This window comes from Ranitomeya imitator, chromosome 5 (assembly GCF_032444005.1).
Source record: "Ranitomeya imitator isolate aRanImi1 chromosome 5, aRanImi1.pri, whole genome shotgun sequence".
Lineage (NCBI taxonomy): Eukaryota > Metazoa > Chordata > Amphibia > Anura > Dendrobatidae > Ranitomeya > Ranitomeya imitator.
Window position 1 is genome coordinate 552544149 of NC_091286.1, and position 19083 is coordinate 552563231.

Below are 19083 nucleotides of genomic sequence, written 5' to 3' on the forward strand. Positions count from 1 at the left end.
AAGGCAAGGCAAGTGCACAATTTTTTATGCATTTCTATATCTTCCTCGTGTACATGGAACTAGAGAGAGTACAAAGAAGGGCAACAAAATGAATAAAGGGGATGGGAGAACTACAATACCCAGACAGATTAGCGAAATTAGGATTATTTAGTCTAGAAAAAAGACGACTGAGGGGCGATCTAATAACCATGTATAAGTATATAAGGGGACAATACAAATATCTCGCTGAGGATCTGTTTATACCAAGGAAGGTGACGGGCACAAGGGGGCATTCTTTGCGTCTGGAGGAGAGAAGGTTTTTCCACCAACATAGAAGAGGATTCTTTACTGTTAGGGCAGTGAGAATCTGGAATTGCTTGCCTGAGGAGGTGGTGATGGCGAACTCAGTCGAGGGGTTCAAGAGAGGCCTGGATGTCTTCCTGGAGCAGAACAATATTGTATCATACAATTAGGTTCTGTAGAAGGACGTAGATCTGGGTATTTATTATGATGGAATATAGGCTGAACTGGATGGACAAATGTCTTTTTTCGGCCTTACTAACTATGTTACTATGTTACTATGTTACATGTGGTACATTGTCGTGTCTACAGCTGGTAGACATTTGGATCATGGTTAGCCACACTTCTTGAGCCAGTTAGCATACAGATGTTCAGACCTTCCCTGACAGCCCTTAGGCTGAAGGGTCTCACTAAATATTTCAGTATGTTCTGTTTCCTATGACTTTATAACTCATTTGCCGCTATATTTATTACATTGTAGCAGTTTACACCTCCTAATAGCACACAAAGGAAATGCAATCTTTTTTACCATTTACCAATGCTGTTTATCCAAATATGTGAGTGTATGGTGTAAAATGTAGAGTACGATGTGTAGGACATAAACCGCATTACAGCTCTCCGTCACCTAAAATTCTGATTAGTTTCAATGCTATAAAGTATTTTTTACTTTGCTATCTGCTATTAGGGTGACTAGAGTTGTAGGATCAGTTATAAAAGGCAAACTCCCAAGGTAAAAAAAAAAATAAGAGATTGATGCCTACTGGAGCAGTGCCTCTACTCTTTACTCAGTCCTGCGTCCCCTGATGGTCTACTGGGATCAACATCTGATAGTCACTGACTGCAGTGTTCACAAGCTGCCCTGCATCATGTTGATGCCAGCAGGCGCATTTTTCATTTCCCTGGGCCTATTCATAAGACAGTGGAGTGGACAACCCCTTTAATATTTCTAATGTGGTAAGGTATGAAGGGAGATCACTCTTCAGGCGCATTTACACCAAACATGTGGAAAGAGCGTTCCTAGGAGTGCTCGTTCCCAATAGTCTTGCCTAAAAGTTCATTGTTCAACAAAGAACAAAGGCAACCTATGCTCCCTGAATGATCCATTACTTGTCGTTCTGTGGCCATATTATTGTGCAGTTTACCTGTCCAACGCACTATTAAACCGCCGTTGATTGGCAATTATGTCCCGATTGGCAGTCAGACCCTTAGTTGTATCCTTCTGGACATCTCTCCGGTCAGTTGATTGGGAAGAGTAAGGAGTCAATGTTGTCTAAGGTAAGGAAATATTTCATAGCATTGAAGCAGTCATTAGATACTGGTGGTAATGTTTATTTCAACATTTTCAACATGAGGTCATGGGCCGAAATGTGATTGAAGACAGTGGGGATCCAATAGGTCGGATCCTATTTATCCCATCCTGCTGATTCTGATGGGATACGCACCACTGGAGAACAGTCACTTATCCCTGTTCCTACCATAGAAATACCATGTTATTTTAGTAAGTTTATGTTGCAGTCAGAGGGGATAGAAATAAACCAACAGTTATCTTGTTTTCGCAGCTTTAAATCCCTGAAAACATATTTTACTTGTTGTCATCTTTCTTGTCTTGAAGAACTAGAGAAGACAGCAAAAGAAAAACATTACTTCTAGCAAAAGATTATCATAACCAGATAATAGAACATATTTTTCCTTATGTGATATTCTCTTCTGAATATAGATTATTTTTGTATTTTCTATTATTATCTTGCCAGAGCCTCTGTTGACCACAGAGATATGCATTGTAACAGCCACATGGATATCTATATATATATATATATATAATTGTCTAAGGGTCACTTCCGTCTGTCTGTCCTTCTGTCTGTCACAGATATTCATTGGTCGCGGCCTCTGTCTATCATGGAAATCCAAGTCGCTGATTGGTCGCTGCAAAACAGCCACGACCAATCAGCGACGGGCACAGTCCGGAAGAAAATGGCCGCTCCTTACTCCCCGCAGTCACTGCCCGATGCCGGCGGTAACGGACCACGTTATGCCGTGGGTAACGCACTCCGTAACCGCCGCTATTAACCCTGTGTGTCCCCGACTTTTTACTATTGATGCTGCCTATGTGGCATCAATAGTAAAAAATGTAATGTTAAAAATAATTAAAAAAACAAAAAAACCTGCTATACTCACCCTCCATTGTCCGCTGAGCTGCTCGCGCCGGCCGCCGTCTTCCGTTCCCGGCGATGCATTGCGAAATTACCCAGAAGAATTAGCGGCCTCACGAGACCGCTAAGTCATCTGGGTAATTTCGCAATGCATCCTGGGAACGGAAGATGGCGGCAGCTGCGCGCCTATCGCCGGAGCTCCGCTGGATCCCAGGAGGTGAGTATATCACTTTTTTTATTTTAATTATTTTTTTAACAAGGATATGGTGCCCACATTGCTGTATGCTACGTGGGCTGTGTTACATACCGCGTGGCTCTGTGCTGTATACTACATAGGCAGTGTTGTATACTATGTGGGCTGTGCCATATACTACGTGACTGGGCAATATACTACGTGGCTCTGTGCTGTATTCTCCGTAGGCTGTGCCATATACTACGTGGCTCTGTGCTGTATACTATGTGGCTCTGTGCTGTGTACTACGTGGCTCTGCTGTATACTACGTGGCTCTGTGCTGTATACTACGTTGCTGGGCAATATACTACGTGACTGGGCAATATACTACGTGACTGGGCAATATACTACGTGGCTGGGCAATATACTACGTGTCTGTGCTGTATACTACGTCGCTGTGCAATATACTACGTGGCTGGGCAATATACTACGTCACTGGGCAATATACTACGTGGCTGGGCAATATACTACGTGGCTGGGCGATATACTGCGTCGCTGGGCATTATACTACGTGGGCTGTGCAATATACTATGTGGCTCAGTGCTGTATACTATGTCGCTGTGCAATATACTACGTGACTGGGCAATATACTACGTGGCTGGACAATATACTACCTGACTGGGCAATATACTACGTGACTGGGCAATATACTACGTGGCTCTGTGCTGTATACTACGTTGCTGTGCAATATACTACGTCGCTGGGCAATATACTACGTGGCTGGGCAATATACTATGTGACGGCAATATACTTCGTGGCTGGGCAATATACTACGTGACTGGGCAATATACTGCGTAGCCGGGCAATATACTACGTGACTGGCCAATATACTACATGGGCTGTGCAATATACTACGTGGAGATGCATATTCTAGAATACCCGATGCGTTAGAATCGGGCCACCATCTAGTATAGTCATAACCAGTTAATGAAATAGTATTCGAGGAATATTAATTGACTTTATGGGAGATCGTTTTGAGCATGCTCCATGACCTGTGCGCAAGTCACTGTGCAGAGAGGGGAATAAAGTGGCCATCACCTACTGTAAATAGTGGATTATATGATATCTGTACAGAATTGTTACATTTTATTTTAATCATGTCTGTGATAATTATCAGATTACTAGTAAAAAGTTATATTTACGGAATAGAAAGTATCAGCATATTATTAGGCTGAGTGGCCAAAGTCCATTTTTAAAATAGATAATGATATGAAAAATGTTAAAACTCCTCAAATATCAGAAAAAAAATATTTTCTGATGTCACTCTCCTTCATTAAAAAAAAGCCTTTCTGCATTTTGGTAAATAATAATAATTATTATTATTTATTGTTATAGCGCCATTTATTCCATGGCCAAATTTTTGAAATCTGACCAGTGTCACTTTATGTGGTAATAACTCTGGAACGCTTCAACAAATCCCAGTGATTTTGAGATTGTTTTTTCCTGACACATTATACTTTATGATAATGGTAAATTTAGGTCAATATGTTTTGTGTTTGTTTATAAAAAATATCAAAAATTTGAGAAAAATGTTAAAAAATTTGCAATTTTCAAAATTTTAATGATTATCCCTTTAATCCAAATGGTCATACCACAGCAAACCATGAATAAATAACATTTCCCACATGTCGGCTTTACATCAGCACCATTTGTAAAATGTTATTTTATTTTGTTAGCATTTTTGGAGGTTTAAAAATGTAGCAGCAATTTTCATTTTTTCACGGAAATTTACAAAATTTATTTTTTTAGGGACTTATCCATGTTTGAAGTGACTTTAGGGGTCTCATGTATTGGGAAACCCCCAAACGTGATACCGTTTTAAAAACAGCACCCCCTGACATATCTAAAACTGCTGTCAGGTAGTTTATTAACCCTTCAGGTGATTTACAGGAATTAATGCAAAGTGGTATGACAGAAATGAAAATGTGTATTTTTACTACCTAAATGCCTCTAACTTCTGAACAGGTTACAACAGCCATCAGATGCTAATGCTGCTTTTTGGTCATGAATTGCCACGGCAAACATCAGGATCACAAAATCATTATCTGAGGGCACCAATTTGGATAAAGAGGAAGCCCCCACACTCTGTTAACCATATATAATGATGTAGTCACTATTTACAGCAGCATCTAAGGGGTTAAACAGATTTGGACGGTGCAAACACTGATCGTGGCTGATGCAGAAAGTTGTCAGCTATAGTGCACAGCCGACAGCTACTGGATTGTTACCTGTATAGGGAGGCTATTCTCTAATATCTCAGGTCAGTTAAAAGACGTATTGGCTGTCATTAAGGGGTTAAACAATACAAGTCATAACTGGTCCTGGAGGAGTGAGGACCCTGCCCGCGAAGGCTCACAATCTACAAGAATTCCAATCAGCCTTAAATTAACAATGTTTGAGTATCCTGACATGTGAAAAAAATGCTATTAACCTGCAGATATGGGGTTAATCTGCAGGTTAATAGTGTTCTGAAGCCGTCAAGCTGCTGAACTGCAAGTCCAGCTGCCAAGGGCAAGTGATCTTTTTTTTCTCAGTAGATTCGCTCCGGCTTTCAGTCATAGAGGCGCGAGTTCAGTCACCACTCTGGACACAGTGGGCAGTGTCTGTAACCACGCCCCTGTACTGACTGACAGCCAGCTCTGTACTGATGCACTGTTACGTGCCTCTGTGAATGACCAGGGGGCTGTCTTGCGGAGTAAAGTTAATTTCCTCCCATCAGCCAGGTCTTTGGAACAGTTTAAACCTGTTGATGAACCCCATATCTGCAAGATAATAGCTTTTTTCATGTGACAAATTCCCTTTAAGTAAAAAGAAAATCGTCATCCTTTAAGGCAATGTACAAGAGATTTTATTTTTTATTCTATTATTTTTTTTAATTATTGTTAAATTCAACCTGTCACCAGTTTGAAAGTAACCACTTAGTTCAGTTATTTTGTTCTCGTCAAGTATTCCATAATTTTTATTTATTTTTTAATCTGCCATATGATTCATTCCAGAGATATGGGCCTATACATTTAGTGCTAATATTTATGGACTTTACCAAGGGAGCTTTGCTCACAGCATAAAAATGCAGAGCAGTTTAAAGACATGTCCCCAAAGAATCATATGAGTACCGTCCCCATGGTAAAACATGCAAATTAGCCTTAAAAAAAAGGCCCATATCTCTGGAACCAAGTGGCAGATTTATTTTAAAAAACGGATTATTAAAATAAGCTGAAATAAAATAAAAGCAAAAACACTTCTAAGGCTACGTTCACATTTGTGTTGTGCGCTGCTGCGTCGGCGACACAACGCAAACAAGAACGCATGTAAAAACGCATAGTTTTGCGACGCATGCGTCCTTTTTTTGCCGGATTTTGGACGCCAAAAAAATGCATCTTGCTGCGTCCTCTGCGCCCTAACGCTTGCGGCAAAAAAGACGCATGCATCGCAAAACGCATGCAAAAGCATGTCCATGCGCCCCCATGTTAAATATAGGGGCGCATGGCGCATGCGTCGCCGCGGCTGCGCCCGACGCAGCCCGGCAGAACGCTAATGTGAACGTAGCCTTACCTGGTGACAGGTCCTCTTTAATTCACGCCATACTTACAGTCATGGTCGAAAGTGTTGGCATACCTGAAACCAGATAAAAAGGGGAGAAGTTGACTCAATCTTCTCATTGTGTATCTGTGTGCCACACTAAGCATGACAAACAGAAAGAGAAGAAGAGAATTGTTTGAGGACTTGAGAACCAAAATTGTCTCAAGGTTACAAGTCCATCTCCACAGAGATGTTAATGTTCCTTTGTCCACGGTGCGTAACATAATCAAGCAGATTACAACTCTTGGCACTGTAGCTAACCTCCCTGGACGTGGCAGAGAAGAATTTGTGAAAGGTTGCAACGCAGGATAGTCCAGATGGTGAATAAGCAGCCCGAAATCAAGTTCCAAAGAAATTCAAGCTGTCATGCAAGCTCAGGGTGCTCAATGTCAGTGTGAACTATCCGATGACATTTGAATGAAATGAAACGCTATTGCAGGAGACCCAGGAAGACCCCACTGTTGACACAAAGACATAAAATAGCTAAATTGCTGTTTGACAAAATGTACATGAGTAAAAAAAAAATCCTTCTAGGAAAGCATCTTATGGACATATGAGACCAGGATAAAGCTTTTTGGTAAAGCACATCATTCTAGTGCTCACTGTAAAAAGAATTAAAAAAGAACACAGTAACTACAGTCAAATATGGTGGAGGTTCAAATATGTTTGGGGGTAGATTTACTGCCTCTGGCACTGGGTACTTTTACTGTGGGCAAGAGATCATGAACTCTGAAGATTATCAAAGTATTTTTGGTCACAATGTAATGTCCAGTATCGGAAAGCTAGTTTTCCTTCCTTGGTCATGGGTTTTCCAGCAGGACAATGACCACAAACATACTTCAAGAAACACCTAGAAATGAATGGAAACAAAGCGCTGGACACCTGTGGAGAGATCTTTAGATTGCTGTTTGCAAAAGAAGAGTGGTCTAAATTTCCAGCTGAGAGGTGTAATAAGCATGTTGATGGTTATAGGAAGCGATTGATTGCAGTCATTTATTCCAAAGGATGTGCAATCAAATATTAAGTTGAGAATGCCAACAATTTTGTCCCGCCCATTTTGGGGATTTTTTGTGAAATTATGTCCAATTTGCCTTTTTTTCTCTGTTTTTTTTTGTGGTGTTCTAATACACACAAAGGAAATAAACGTGTGTAACAAAACACATTCGGCCATGACTGTATATGTCCTGCGCAGCATGTAGATGTGAATAAAAGTATTAATAGCTCTAGTCTGCTAGGTCACAATATTCCTTTACATCTCCAGCCTTTTAAAGAAGGGACATGGTTAAAGGCAGGAAATGTACCACACGGAGAAGCAAAATATATGACTTAATATGATAATCTACCTTACACAGCCGCAGCACCTATTTCCCAGACCCATACCTTAATGTGCCGGAATACATGCTGCCCGCACTGCAGTTTCCACTCCTGTCATGACCCAGAGATTGTTTAGTCTGCTGAGGATCTGAGCCATCCACCGGGAGCTCTGAAGATAAATGAACACAGCGCTGTGAGCTGCAGAGGGGACAAGATGTTATTTTAATGTTGAATGTATAGGTTGAGAATACAGGCCATGTCATCAGCGCCTATGTAAACTGTTTCATGGCACTCCCTAAATCATTACTGCCACAGATGATGTAAGGAAAGTTTTGCCAAATGAGAATATTAGAATATAAAAAAAAATGCTGTGAAATTGCAGGCGTTTATCAAGAATTACCGCAGCGGGGGACATTACTGAGGGTGTGTGTCATGCTTCAGCATTTACCTAGATGAGAACGCAGGCCTTTGTTGTTGTGTAATGCGACTGCTATGAGATCTCATTAATGACTGTGTGATGTGACATGACTTCATGCTTTCTTGACATTAATAAATGAAACACACGTTATATCGTAAGCCAAGCAGTGAACGGTCTCGGCTTTAATGTACATGCATACTATTACTTCTTAGTATCATGTCATTATGTTATTGATATTTTTTAATATACTGCATAACATAGTTAATGTAGTTTTATTCAGGAATACGGAGCATTTTAAAAGACTTTTCTAAAAGGAATCTGTCAGTTGGATCAACCCACCAAAGCCTTCAATATGGCCATGTATTATTTATTATTATAGCGTCATTTTTTCCATGGTGCGTTACATGTGAAAGGGGCTATACATAATAAAAAACAATTACAATAAGCAATACAAGTCACAACTGGTACAGGAGGAGAGAGGACCCTGCCCGTGAGGGCTCACAATCTACAAGGATGGGTGAGGATACAGTAGGTGAGGGCAGAACTGGTCGTGCAGTGGTTTGGTTGATCGGTGTTTACTGCAGGTTGTAGGCTTGTCGGAAGAGGTAGGTCTTCAGGTTCCTTTTGAAGGTTTGCACGGCAGGCGAGAGTCTGATATGTTGGGGTAGAGAGTTCCAGAGTAGGGGGATGAGTGGGAGAAAGCTTGTATGCGATTGTGGGAAGAGGAGATAAGAGGGGAGTAGAGAAGGAGATCTTGTGAGGATGGGAGGTTGCTTGCAGGTAAATACCAGGAGACAAGGTCACAGATGTATGGAGGAGACAGGTTGTGGATGGCCTTGTATGCCATGGTTAGGGTTTTGAGCTGGAATCTCTGGGTAATGGGGAGCCAGTGAAGGGATTGACAGAGGGGAGAGGCCAGGGAATAGCGGGGGGACAGGTGAATTAGTCGGGCAGCAGAGTTTAGGATAGATTGGAGGGGCATGAGTGTTAGAGGGGAGGCCACAGAGCAGGAGGTTGCAGTAGTCAAGGCAGGAGATGATGAGGGCATGCACTAGAGTTTTTGCAGATTATAGGATGAGGAATGTACAGATGTGGGAAATATGTTTGAGTTGAAGTCGGCAGGAAGTGTAAAGGGCTTGGATATGTGGTTTAAAGGAGAGATCAGAGTCAAGGATTACCCCGAGGCAGCGAGCTTGTGGGACTGGGGAGAGTGTGCAGCCATTTTCTTTAATGGATAGGTCTGCTGGGGGAAAGATGATGAATTCTGTTTTGTCCTTGTTAAGTTTTAGAAATCTAGCGGAAAAGAAGGCTGAAATAGCGGACAGACATTCTGGGATTTTGGTTGTAGGGAGGTAATATCTGGTCCAAAGAGGTAGATCTGTGTGTCATCAGCATAGAGGTGATAGTGCAAGCCGTGAGATTCTATGAGCTGTCCCAGGCTGAAGGTGTGAATGGAGAAGAGCAGGGGCCCTAGAACTGAACCTTGCCAGACTCCGACATATAGGGGGTGACGTGAGGAGGTGTGTGAGGAGGAGACACTGAATATCTGGTCTGTTAGGTGTGGCGCGATCCAAGGTAGGGCCAAGTCTGTGATGCCAAGAGATGAGAGGGTCTGTAGTAATAGGGAGTGGTCCACTGTGTCAAAGGCAGAGGACAGGTTTAGGAGGAGGAGGACAGAGTAGTGTCGCTTGGCTTTGACAATTAGTAGGTCATTGGTAACTTTTGTTAGGGCAGTTTCAGTGGAGTGACGCGATCGGAAGCCAGGTTGTAAGTGGTTGAAGAGGGAACAGGAAGAGAGGTGGGAGAAGCGTTCGAAATGGACATGTTGTTTCAGTAGTTTTGAGGCATAGGGGAGAAGTGATATGGGGCAATAGCTAGATACAGAGGATGGGTCAAGCGAGTGCTTTTTGAGGACGGGAGTGATTGAGGCATGTTTGAAGCATGAGGGGAAAACACCAGTTGTTAGTGATAGGTTGAAGAGATGGGTTAGGGTTGAGATGAAGACTGTAGTGAGGTTTGGGATGAAATGGGACGGGATCGGGTCAAGTGCACAGGTGTAGGTCATAGGAAGCTGAATAAAATTATACCTTGAAATCCACTTTATTCTTAATATGTAAATTTGCTTTTAAGATCTATGGGCGTAACATAGATCTCCCTGACAATCTGCCTTTAGAGCTTATTCTAAATGAAAGAGGCCATTAGCAGTGTGACAGTCTGCTCTTCTGATATTTATGTCTCACACTGATAATGCGTCATTTCATTTAAAATACGCTCTGGAGGCTGATTCTCTGGGATTATACCTGGCCTGTAGATTTTAACAGCTCATTTACATATTAACAAAAATATGGATTACTCTGACATCAGATTACAGATCTAAATGTATCATTTTATTCAACTTTCTATGGGCAGGTCACAGATCTCCTCAAGAATCTGCCTCCAGAGATTATTTGAAATGAAAGGTGCATTAGCAGTGTGAGACATTTAGTAGAGTGGACTTTCAGTCATAATATGTCTCACACTGGTAACGGCCCCTTTAATTTAAAATAAGCTCTGAACGCAGATTCTCAGGGAGATTTATGTCAGACCCATAGTCATGAACAGCTTATTTACATATTAGGAATAAATGTGGATTTCTCTGGAATTAGACATCGGATCACATATATCGATGTATCATTTTATTCATCTTTCTATGACCTGCATGCTCATATAGACAGCTTAGCAGGGCTGATCCTATTGACGGGTTCTTTTTAAGGAGGCTGGCTGACTGTTTATTTCATTAGCTAACCAGCACCCTTCTCTATCATGGCTGATGCATATGCAGAAAAGAGGTCTGGCTTACCTATTGAAATACATAGTTGGACAGCTCCTTCACAGGCATCACTTGTCTTGTATCAACAGGGCCAACTGCCTTTTGTAAAGGTTAACCCTGAAATAACGTTGCCTTGACCCACAACTCATGGTAAAAGGGGAACATCTGTGAAGTTTTATTAACAGAAAGGCAATAGGAAGTTATACAGATTTCAATCAAGAATACATCATTTGTGTATCAAGATCATCAGTATATAGACAAGTTTAGTGCTGATTCCAGGTGTCATAGTTTCCATTTGAGATGCATGAGATACTTTGACTCCAATTCTCTTCAGTTTTATGGTTGTTCGTTTTTTAAGAGGTCTATGTGCCTTGAATTGCTTGAAGGAACAACGTAGTATTAACTGAGTATAGTAAGATCATGTCAGGCACAGGTGGTATCGACTCAGTTTACAGATTAATAAATGCTTAGAGAAAATGAAAGAAATCTGCAGCTAGGGAAGGGAAAAAGATCCCGAGATGTCTGAGTACTTCGACCATTCACACTACACTGAATCCATCAGGAGATTTCACATAATATATACACATAACGATTGTTAGAGAATCGCTCAGTATCATGTGTGCATGGCATCCCACATATTATATCATAAGAAATGCAAGAACTTTGAGAAATATGGACAGTCCTTAGTTTGCTCAGTCTAACGGCCCATAAAATGGAGAAGACAGTTTACATTTCAAGTGTGGAGTTGGAAGTCAGTGGCCAATAGCCATGGCAAACCTGGCAAAATATACAACCGTGCTGGGAAGTTTCTGTCAATTGACTCCAATTCATTTAATGGTCCGCGAAGGAGCCCATCATGATTCAACCCAAAAGAACAGGAGCCATCTGCTGTGAAGTTTGCCATTCCCTGGATGTCAGGCTTAGTTTGTGAGGGTTGTTGTGTTGGATGGAGATAGCATACGGTAACGTAAAAAGATTAATTGTTGATAATCACTTTCTGTAGATCAATGGACTGGGCTTCTGTTCATGGGATTAGGTAGCTATTTGTAGACCAATCTTGAGATAAAAAGTAATCATACCCCATAATGCACATATGTAACAAGTCATTGACAACTTTCCAGGTATCCGAATGACTACACTAGGCAACAGCAGTAAAACCAAAGTAGTCCCGCTTTCCACAGATATCAGCTGAAGGAAAGTAGTGTATGTTAGACATTTTTGGCCTTCTGAAACCCCTACTTTGTGTGTTTTGCTTTGTATAAGATAACATAGTCATCTTTGTGTTGTACTTGGTTACATCTAGTTATGGTTTGATCACTAAGCGTTGATCCCAGGAGCTTAACAGCAGAAGCTGTGTTTATTTACCATGTTATATCCCTAATGCATTGTATAAAGGCACAGCGCGCACATGGATCTCTGAAGTATATGTACATGTAGTGCACTGAAATATATTGCTCTAATGATGTGCTCAAAGGGATTGTTCATTTTTATTAAAAAAATGGAGTCAATATTAGGAACGCTTTAAAAAGAAACATAAAAAAAACATTATCTGCTAAAGCCCCTGATGCACCAGCAGTTTTTTTTCCTAGGGATATCAAGCATTGACATCCTCATTACTATAAGTGACCACTGGAGTCAATCACTAGGTTCAGAAGTGATAACACAGTAGATGGCAAGAGTTCACGTCAACCTGTAACTGCAGTAGTCTAGTGTTGTAGAAGGAGTATTGCTTACTTTGCTATATTAAAGTGTGATATCCTGTGTCTATGTAGCAGCAACTGAGAAGCAACAGTAGCATGGAACATAGGTATACAGCAGTACTGAGCAGTGTAGCTGTGAGTCCATCTTTGAACTGAGATAAAACACATTAGAAAGCACCCGCACCTCCTCTTCCAACCTTTCACTCGCCATAGACTTCACTCAGCAGCTTGCAATATTATCCAACAGTGACTTGGCAGATTTTATCTTGAGCAAAGTGGATTAGAACTGTTTTCTGAGTGAATGAAAAACAGGGAAAAGGAGAAAAAAATTAGTTTTTAGATCTACCTGTGGCAATACATTTTTGTCTCCCAAATCATAACATTATGGACATGAAATTATTTGTGTTAAAAGGTAGCTTCAAATCTCAGAGAGACAGAAGAGTCTGGGAATATAAACTGATGACAACCTTTGACAGTCTTAATGCAGGAATGAATGTGTCACACGGATTTATGTCTTTTTACATCAACTAAGGAACTTGCCCCTCAGACTATGAGGGGTTATCACAACAGAGACCCTAATCAGAGGACAATAAAACAATCCTTATCTAAGAGCTGGCCCAATATTTATGGACATAACTGTTTATCACCCATGGTAATTCTGCTTCATGTCACCTGTCTTATCCATGGTTTCCCCCCCCCCTTTTTTTCTGTGCTATGTTGTGCATAAATATGTGATTCTTCAGAATTTGTTTTAGTCTTTGCCTGATGAAGAGACCTGTGTAGTCTCGAAAGCTTGCAATTTGTTACCATCTTTTCAGTTAGCCATTAAAAGGTATCAACCACTGAGGACTCTCAATTCTAAATATTTTTCTATCTACAGGCTAACACGGTACCAAGATATACACATTATCATGATAATGGACAAACCCTTTAAGAAAATATACACTAAGCCCTTCATTGTACACTGTAATGCAAAAAAAAAGGTTCAACACATTTAAACTTTGTAACCAGATGAGCTTTATTTATAGTTTACACAGAAAACAGCGATCCTCAAAACTGAACTCACCTTCAGTCTCCAGGCAATAACGAATAATGGATTTAATGATTATTTATACACTCAATTATAAAGTCACTTACAAAGTTAATAAAATCCAAAAATGTCCCAAACCTGATAATTCATAATTGTCTGTAGGAGATGACAAGTACAGACTTGTCTCCATTAATTTGCACATAGCTTCTTCTCACCATAGGGCTCCATAGTAGGCCTTGGAGCAGGTTTGAGCTCCACACAGTGTGTTACTGTACGAATCTGCATGACTAGTATTTTCATAGCCTATAAGGAAACCTATGGTTTCCTGTGGAAAGTAGAAATTCCACACCGCACTGCAGCGTCTGCGTTGTCTGCAGCCCAGCACACAAAAGCCTTAAGGAGCCGATTCCAAAGCCCTTGAAGCGTTTTGCCACACTCGCTTGGCAGTGATTTTTAGAACGTTATTAGAGGTTTGGAGATTTGACCTTTGCATGGCATTCTAGACTGGCACATCTCCTAATAAAACATGAAATGTATAACTGAAGCTGGAGGAGGTGGGAGGTGGAATAGAACTAATGGGGACAAGCAGATAGCGCTATATATGTATGTTATGTATATCTCACAGAATGCATTCTCCAAGGAAGAGGGCAAGTTGTGTTATACGGGGTCATACGGCTCATACGGCAGAGTATCAATCTGAGGGCCCTCTGATATTTGAGGCACTAGACAGCACCCATTGAAATGAGATGGGATGAGATACGCCAAGGAGGATTGATTTTGATAATTCTATAGTATTTGAGACTTGCAATGTATATTTCTGTCGAATCTCAAAAGGAGAACATTTACGTTAAAAGGGTTGTTCATATTTTATTGATATATTAAAAGCAAAGCTGTTGTCTGATTTTACAATATAAACCTCATAAATGAATGCATAGCTCTCTTAGACATTATTTTATACTTACTTTAAAAATTCATGTCAGAATAGCTATGTACTTTTAACTCAATCTTTGCCCACCTAGCCTGATTGACATCTTCTCAGAGTTCCTCCTTCATGATGCTACAGTACAACCTGCAGCTGCCAATCACATTAGATGGGTGGAGACTGAATAAACTTGGATTTCATGAGCTCTCTCACTCTTCAGCCTGTCTCTAAAATGCTCATTTTAATATAAGATGTATAATATACACAGCTTAGAACACAATATACAATATTCACAGTAGGCAATGTCACAGCTGACCCTGTTGCGCCTCCCTTCACAATGACCTATGCACATGCTCATTATATACTTTGATGCAAAAGATAGGGTCAGAGTTTGTTCATTGTGGCTAATGTACATATGTTGTTTCCTGAAAATATAGAAAGAAAGCTAGAGTTTAAAAAACACCATCCACAATATGTGATGTCACAGCTGACCCTGTTGCCCTTCCATCTTTGCACATGTTCATTAGACGAGTCAGTGCAAAAGAGTCTCAGTTTGTTCATTGTGACTAATGTACATATGTTGTTTCCTGAAAATTCATGAAGCTAGAGTTTAAAAAACAGCATTAACAATATATAATGTCACAACTGACCCTGTTACCCCTTCCTTCACAATGACCTTTGCAAATGCTCATAAAATAATTCAATTCAAAAGACAGTCTGAGTTTGTTCATTGTGGATAATATACATGTGTTGTTTCTTTAAGGTACAGGAAGCTAGACTTTATAAACACCATTCACAATAATATAAAAGATAGGGTCTGAGTTTATTCATTGTGGCTAATGTACATGTGTTGTTTCCTAAAAGTACAGAAAGCTAGAGTTTAAAAAACACCATTCAAAGTAGGAGATGTCACAGCTGACGCTGTTGCCCTTCCCTTCACAATGACCTTTGCACGCTCTCATTAGATGATTCAATACAAAAGATAGGGTCTGAGTTTGTTCGTTGTGGCTAATTTATATGTTGTTTCCTGAACATCAAGAACAAGACAAGAAGGGAAAGAAGTGTGTATTGATTGGTCAAGATTACCCACAGTAATAAATGAAATATAATCTTTATTATGCAACACCATTTGCAACACAATTTGAACAACAAGGACAGGAAGCTAGAGTTTAAAAAACATCATTCGCAATGGGTGACTTTTTCAAATGATCATTAGATGCTTCAGTACAAAAGATAGGGCCCGAGTTTGTTCATTGTGGCTAATGTACATATGTTGTTTCTTGAAAATATAGGAAGCTAGAGTTTAAAAAACACCATCCACAATATGTGATGTCACAGCTGACCCTGTTGCCCTTCCATCTTTGCACATGTTTTTTAGATGATTCAGTGCAAAAAAAAAGAGTCTCCGTTTGTTCATTGTGACTAATGTGCATATGTTGTGTCCTGAAAATACAGGAAACTAGAGTTTAAAAAACTCCCTAGTGGCCACAAATTGCAAAATTACTAATTTTGCTTTTTAACAAAAAAAACAAAACCCTGATTTAAACAATAGGTTGATTTCTGATGATGTTTCCCTTTACTAGTGGTATCTTATTTGGTGACCTTCTTATATGGGTAAACATTGTGCCAATCACTTTTTTTTTGCTTCAGAATATTTTGTCACTATGAATTCTGTTAATACAATAAAATAATTTATTTGTTTTGTTTTATTTCAGCGGAGCCGTTGCCTTTGATGGACTTGTGCCGGAGATCAGTTCGGTTTGCTATCGGCAGAGAACGTTTGCACCAAATCGAATCTTTACCTTTGCCTCAGGCATTAAAGAACTATTTACAATATCAGTGACATCATCACTGTGCCTCTAAGCCTCAGCCGGAAAACAACACAGGAGAACGAAGAGAAGACTCAATGCAGCACGACAGATATTGTTTACATGGAAGCAAAATTCCTTTACGATGGATATTTACACATTATTTAATTTTTAATATATATATATATATATATATAAATTGTGTTCTTTTTTTTTTTGTTGTTGCTGGATGCAGTGCCACAGAGCATTAATGGACTACTGGAAAAATCTTGTTTGAAATTCCATCCAGTACTGTCTTTTCGAAAGGATTCCCAAATTCTGTCTAGCCATTTCATTTTAATATAGCCTATATAAAAGTTTAGCAGATGTCGAGAAATCATAAAATTTTGCACATCTTAAAGGCACATATATCAATGCCATTAAAAGGGAGCAAGGGCTGCCTAGCAAAAAATGCATATCATGTTTAGCTAGTAAAGAGCTTGCACCAGGAAGCTAAGAATCCATGAACACGGATGAGTTATATGGCAACCAGAAAACTCACCTCTGTTTAAGTGAGGGTATTTATAACCCAGATGTCCATATGTACCATAGATTTAGCCCCTGTTGATGGCATTGGGCTTATCGAGAGGTAAGGTCACAGTCAGGTGGTCCTCCTTACCAATAGATAACGTGAACCTTACCAATGCTCCCATCCACAGCTCTACAGACAGAGGACAGTGTAAACTAAGGAGATTACATGCCCAAGGGTTCTGCTTCCCTAACGCTCTTCGAATGGCAAGTTTCTGAGGGAAGCAAGCATTAGGCATGTATCAGTAGAGCGAATGTAGTAGAATCGGCCATCACCAGAATTGAGGTCTATCAAGAATTTTACAATGATGCACCATCTCATATAAAATCTTACCCAAATGTATTTGCCAGTAGAACTAATAAAAAGAACAACTACTTATTTTTGACACCCAAATATCAAACTTAATCTGATATATCTCTGCATATTGGCTACAATTACCATGTGTTTTATGAAACCATAGCTGGGAGCATTCCAGGTGTATTTTTTGAAAAAGGCAATAACAACCCAAATCATTTGTCAGTCTTTAGGTACTCAGTAAGCAGACTTCGACCCCTTGATGATGTCAGATATGTGTCACAAAAGAGTCCACAATGACACTGTGAGGAGCATCACTTTCATCAAACCGAATATGAATTTTACTCTTACATCGACTCTAATTTACTGTTTCAAAATGTTGTCACGAAATCACATTTATCTCCAGTAGCCATGTTATTGAGATATTTCATGGTTTCTAATTTCTCCACTTAGACTATGGCTATTGTTGGAACCAACCAAGTGATTCCACATCTGTATGAATGCATAACTTTTTGGTTTGTCATTTTGGGAATTGTCTGGATTTGGGCAGTGATGCTTGACATTTTTGAAGGGTTTGCTGAAAAAAATATAAATAAAAAAGAGAACTACTTCCCATTATTTTCTGTGCATTATTATTAGCAAATTGTTTTCTTGATATGTTCTCTTGATATATCAACAGACACTGTCATGACTTTTCATGGTGACATCTCCTGGATGGGCCATCAACTGCATTTATCAGTCTTTATTGTTCAAAAAAGGCATTTCATATTAGTCTAGTGAAAAAAAACACATTTACACAACTGTAAAACAATATGTAGAAGTGCTCTCCACCTATAATTAATGAAAATCAATGACTATGTCAATACAGTTTTGAGCACAGGACGTCTCTGACTTCAGCTCTGTATCAGATTGGCCTTGAGCTGACGACTAGTGAATTGAGTTGTCAACTCTATTTGAAAGATTGTTTAGCAGTCTATCCCCAGCAACCAGAGCTATATTACATAATTTGAGAGTTAAACTATTATGGGAGATCACTTTAAACTGTTGAATTAAAGAGGTTTTCCTCCAAAGGTGACCATTAGAAAAACATAAAAAAGACTCAGATGAGCAATGGAATTACTTTACTATAAATATAGCTATTCCATTGCCCATCTGACCCTTTTTATATTTTTCAAAATATCATCTTTGGTGGAGTACCTCTTTAAATCAGGAGTCATTTTAAGTGAGCTAATGTGACGCTAGTCAATTCTTATGGCCAATCCGTGAGTCAGAGTGGTCAAGGAATTCAAGGTCAGAAGCTAGGAGGGTACGTCATAAATAGAAGGAAGAGACAAAAGCATAGTCAGGTAACGTTACGAGGTCAGAATATCAGGAGGATGACAGATCAGAGCTGAAGGGGTTAAACAGACAGATGTCAGAATGAAGTCCAAGATCAGGCAACAGATCAAGCATGCAGAACTCAATTTATTTTTCAAAAACCTGACCGGCACATCCAAACATAGACTCAGTGTGAACAGGTGCTGAACCTAGAGTCGCCAACTCGTATATAGTTAAGTAAATAAGGCAGCACACTGCAGCGCTAGAACATGCAAACTTGAAAAACGAAATTTGAACTGCATTACTGCACTAGAAATATGAAAAATGAGAGCGTTTAGCGCATAAAAATGGCCAATTTTATGTGTACCTGGTAGCCCCTTTACGGCATCTCTCTTATACCAGGTCCTACACTTGCCTTACCTCGCTGAGAATAAACGTCTCCATCTGAATGGGTACATGTAAAACCTCTTCCTAGACTAAAATGCTCTCTCTCTATGGAGGGGTATTGGACCTGCTGTAATTAAAACACCTGTGGCTAGGAGGCGGAGTGCACGATCAGAAGGCTAGAGAATACATTTCAAAAACCTGACCGGCACATCCAAACATAGAGTCAGTGTGAACAGGTGCTGAACCTAGAGTCGCCAACTCGTATATAGTTAAGTA

General features: G+C 39.9%; 1 protein-coding gene across 1 annotated transcript in view; it reads left to right on the forward strand.

Annotated features, from left to right (window-relative positions):
* SPSB4 (splA/ryanodine receptor domain and SOCS box containing 4) overlaps positions 1-17721 on the forward strand; it is a 200022-nt gene extending 182301 nt beyond the window's left edge. Inside the window, exon 3 of the mRNA XM_069727634.1 lies at positions 16149-17721. Within this exon, the coding sequence (XP_069583735.1) occupies positions 16149-16276 (128 nt within the window). The 3' untranslated portion in view covers positions 16277-17721. The remainder of the gene's footprint in view (positions 1-16148) is intronic.
* Positions 17722-19083: the final 1362 nt, after the last annotated feature.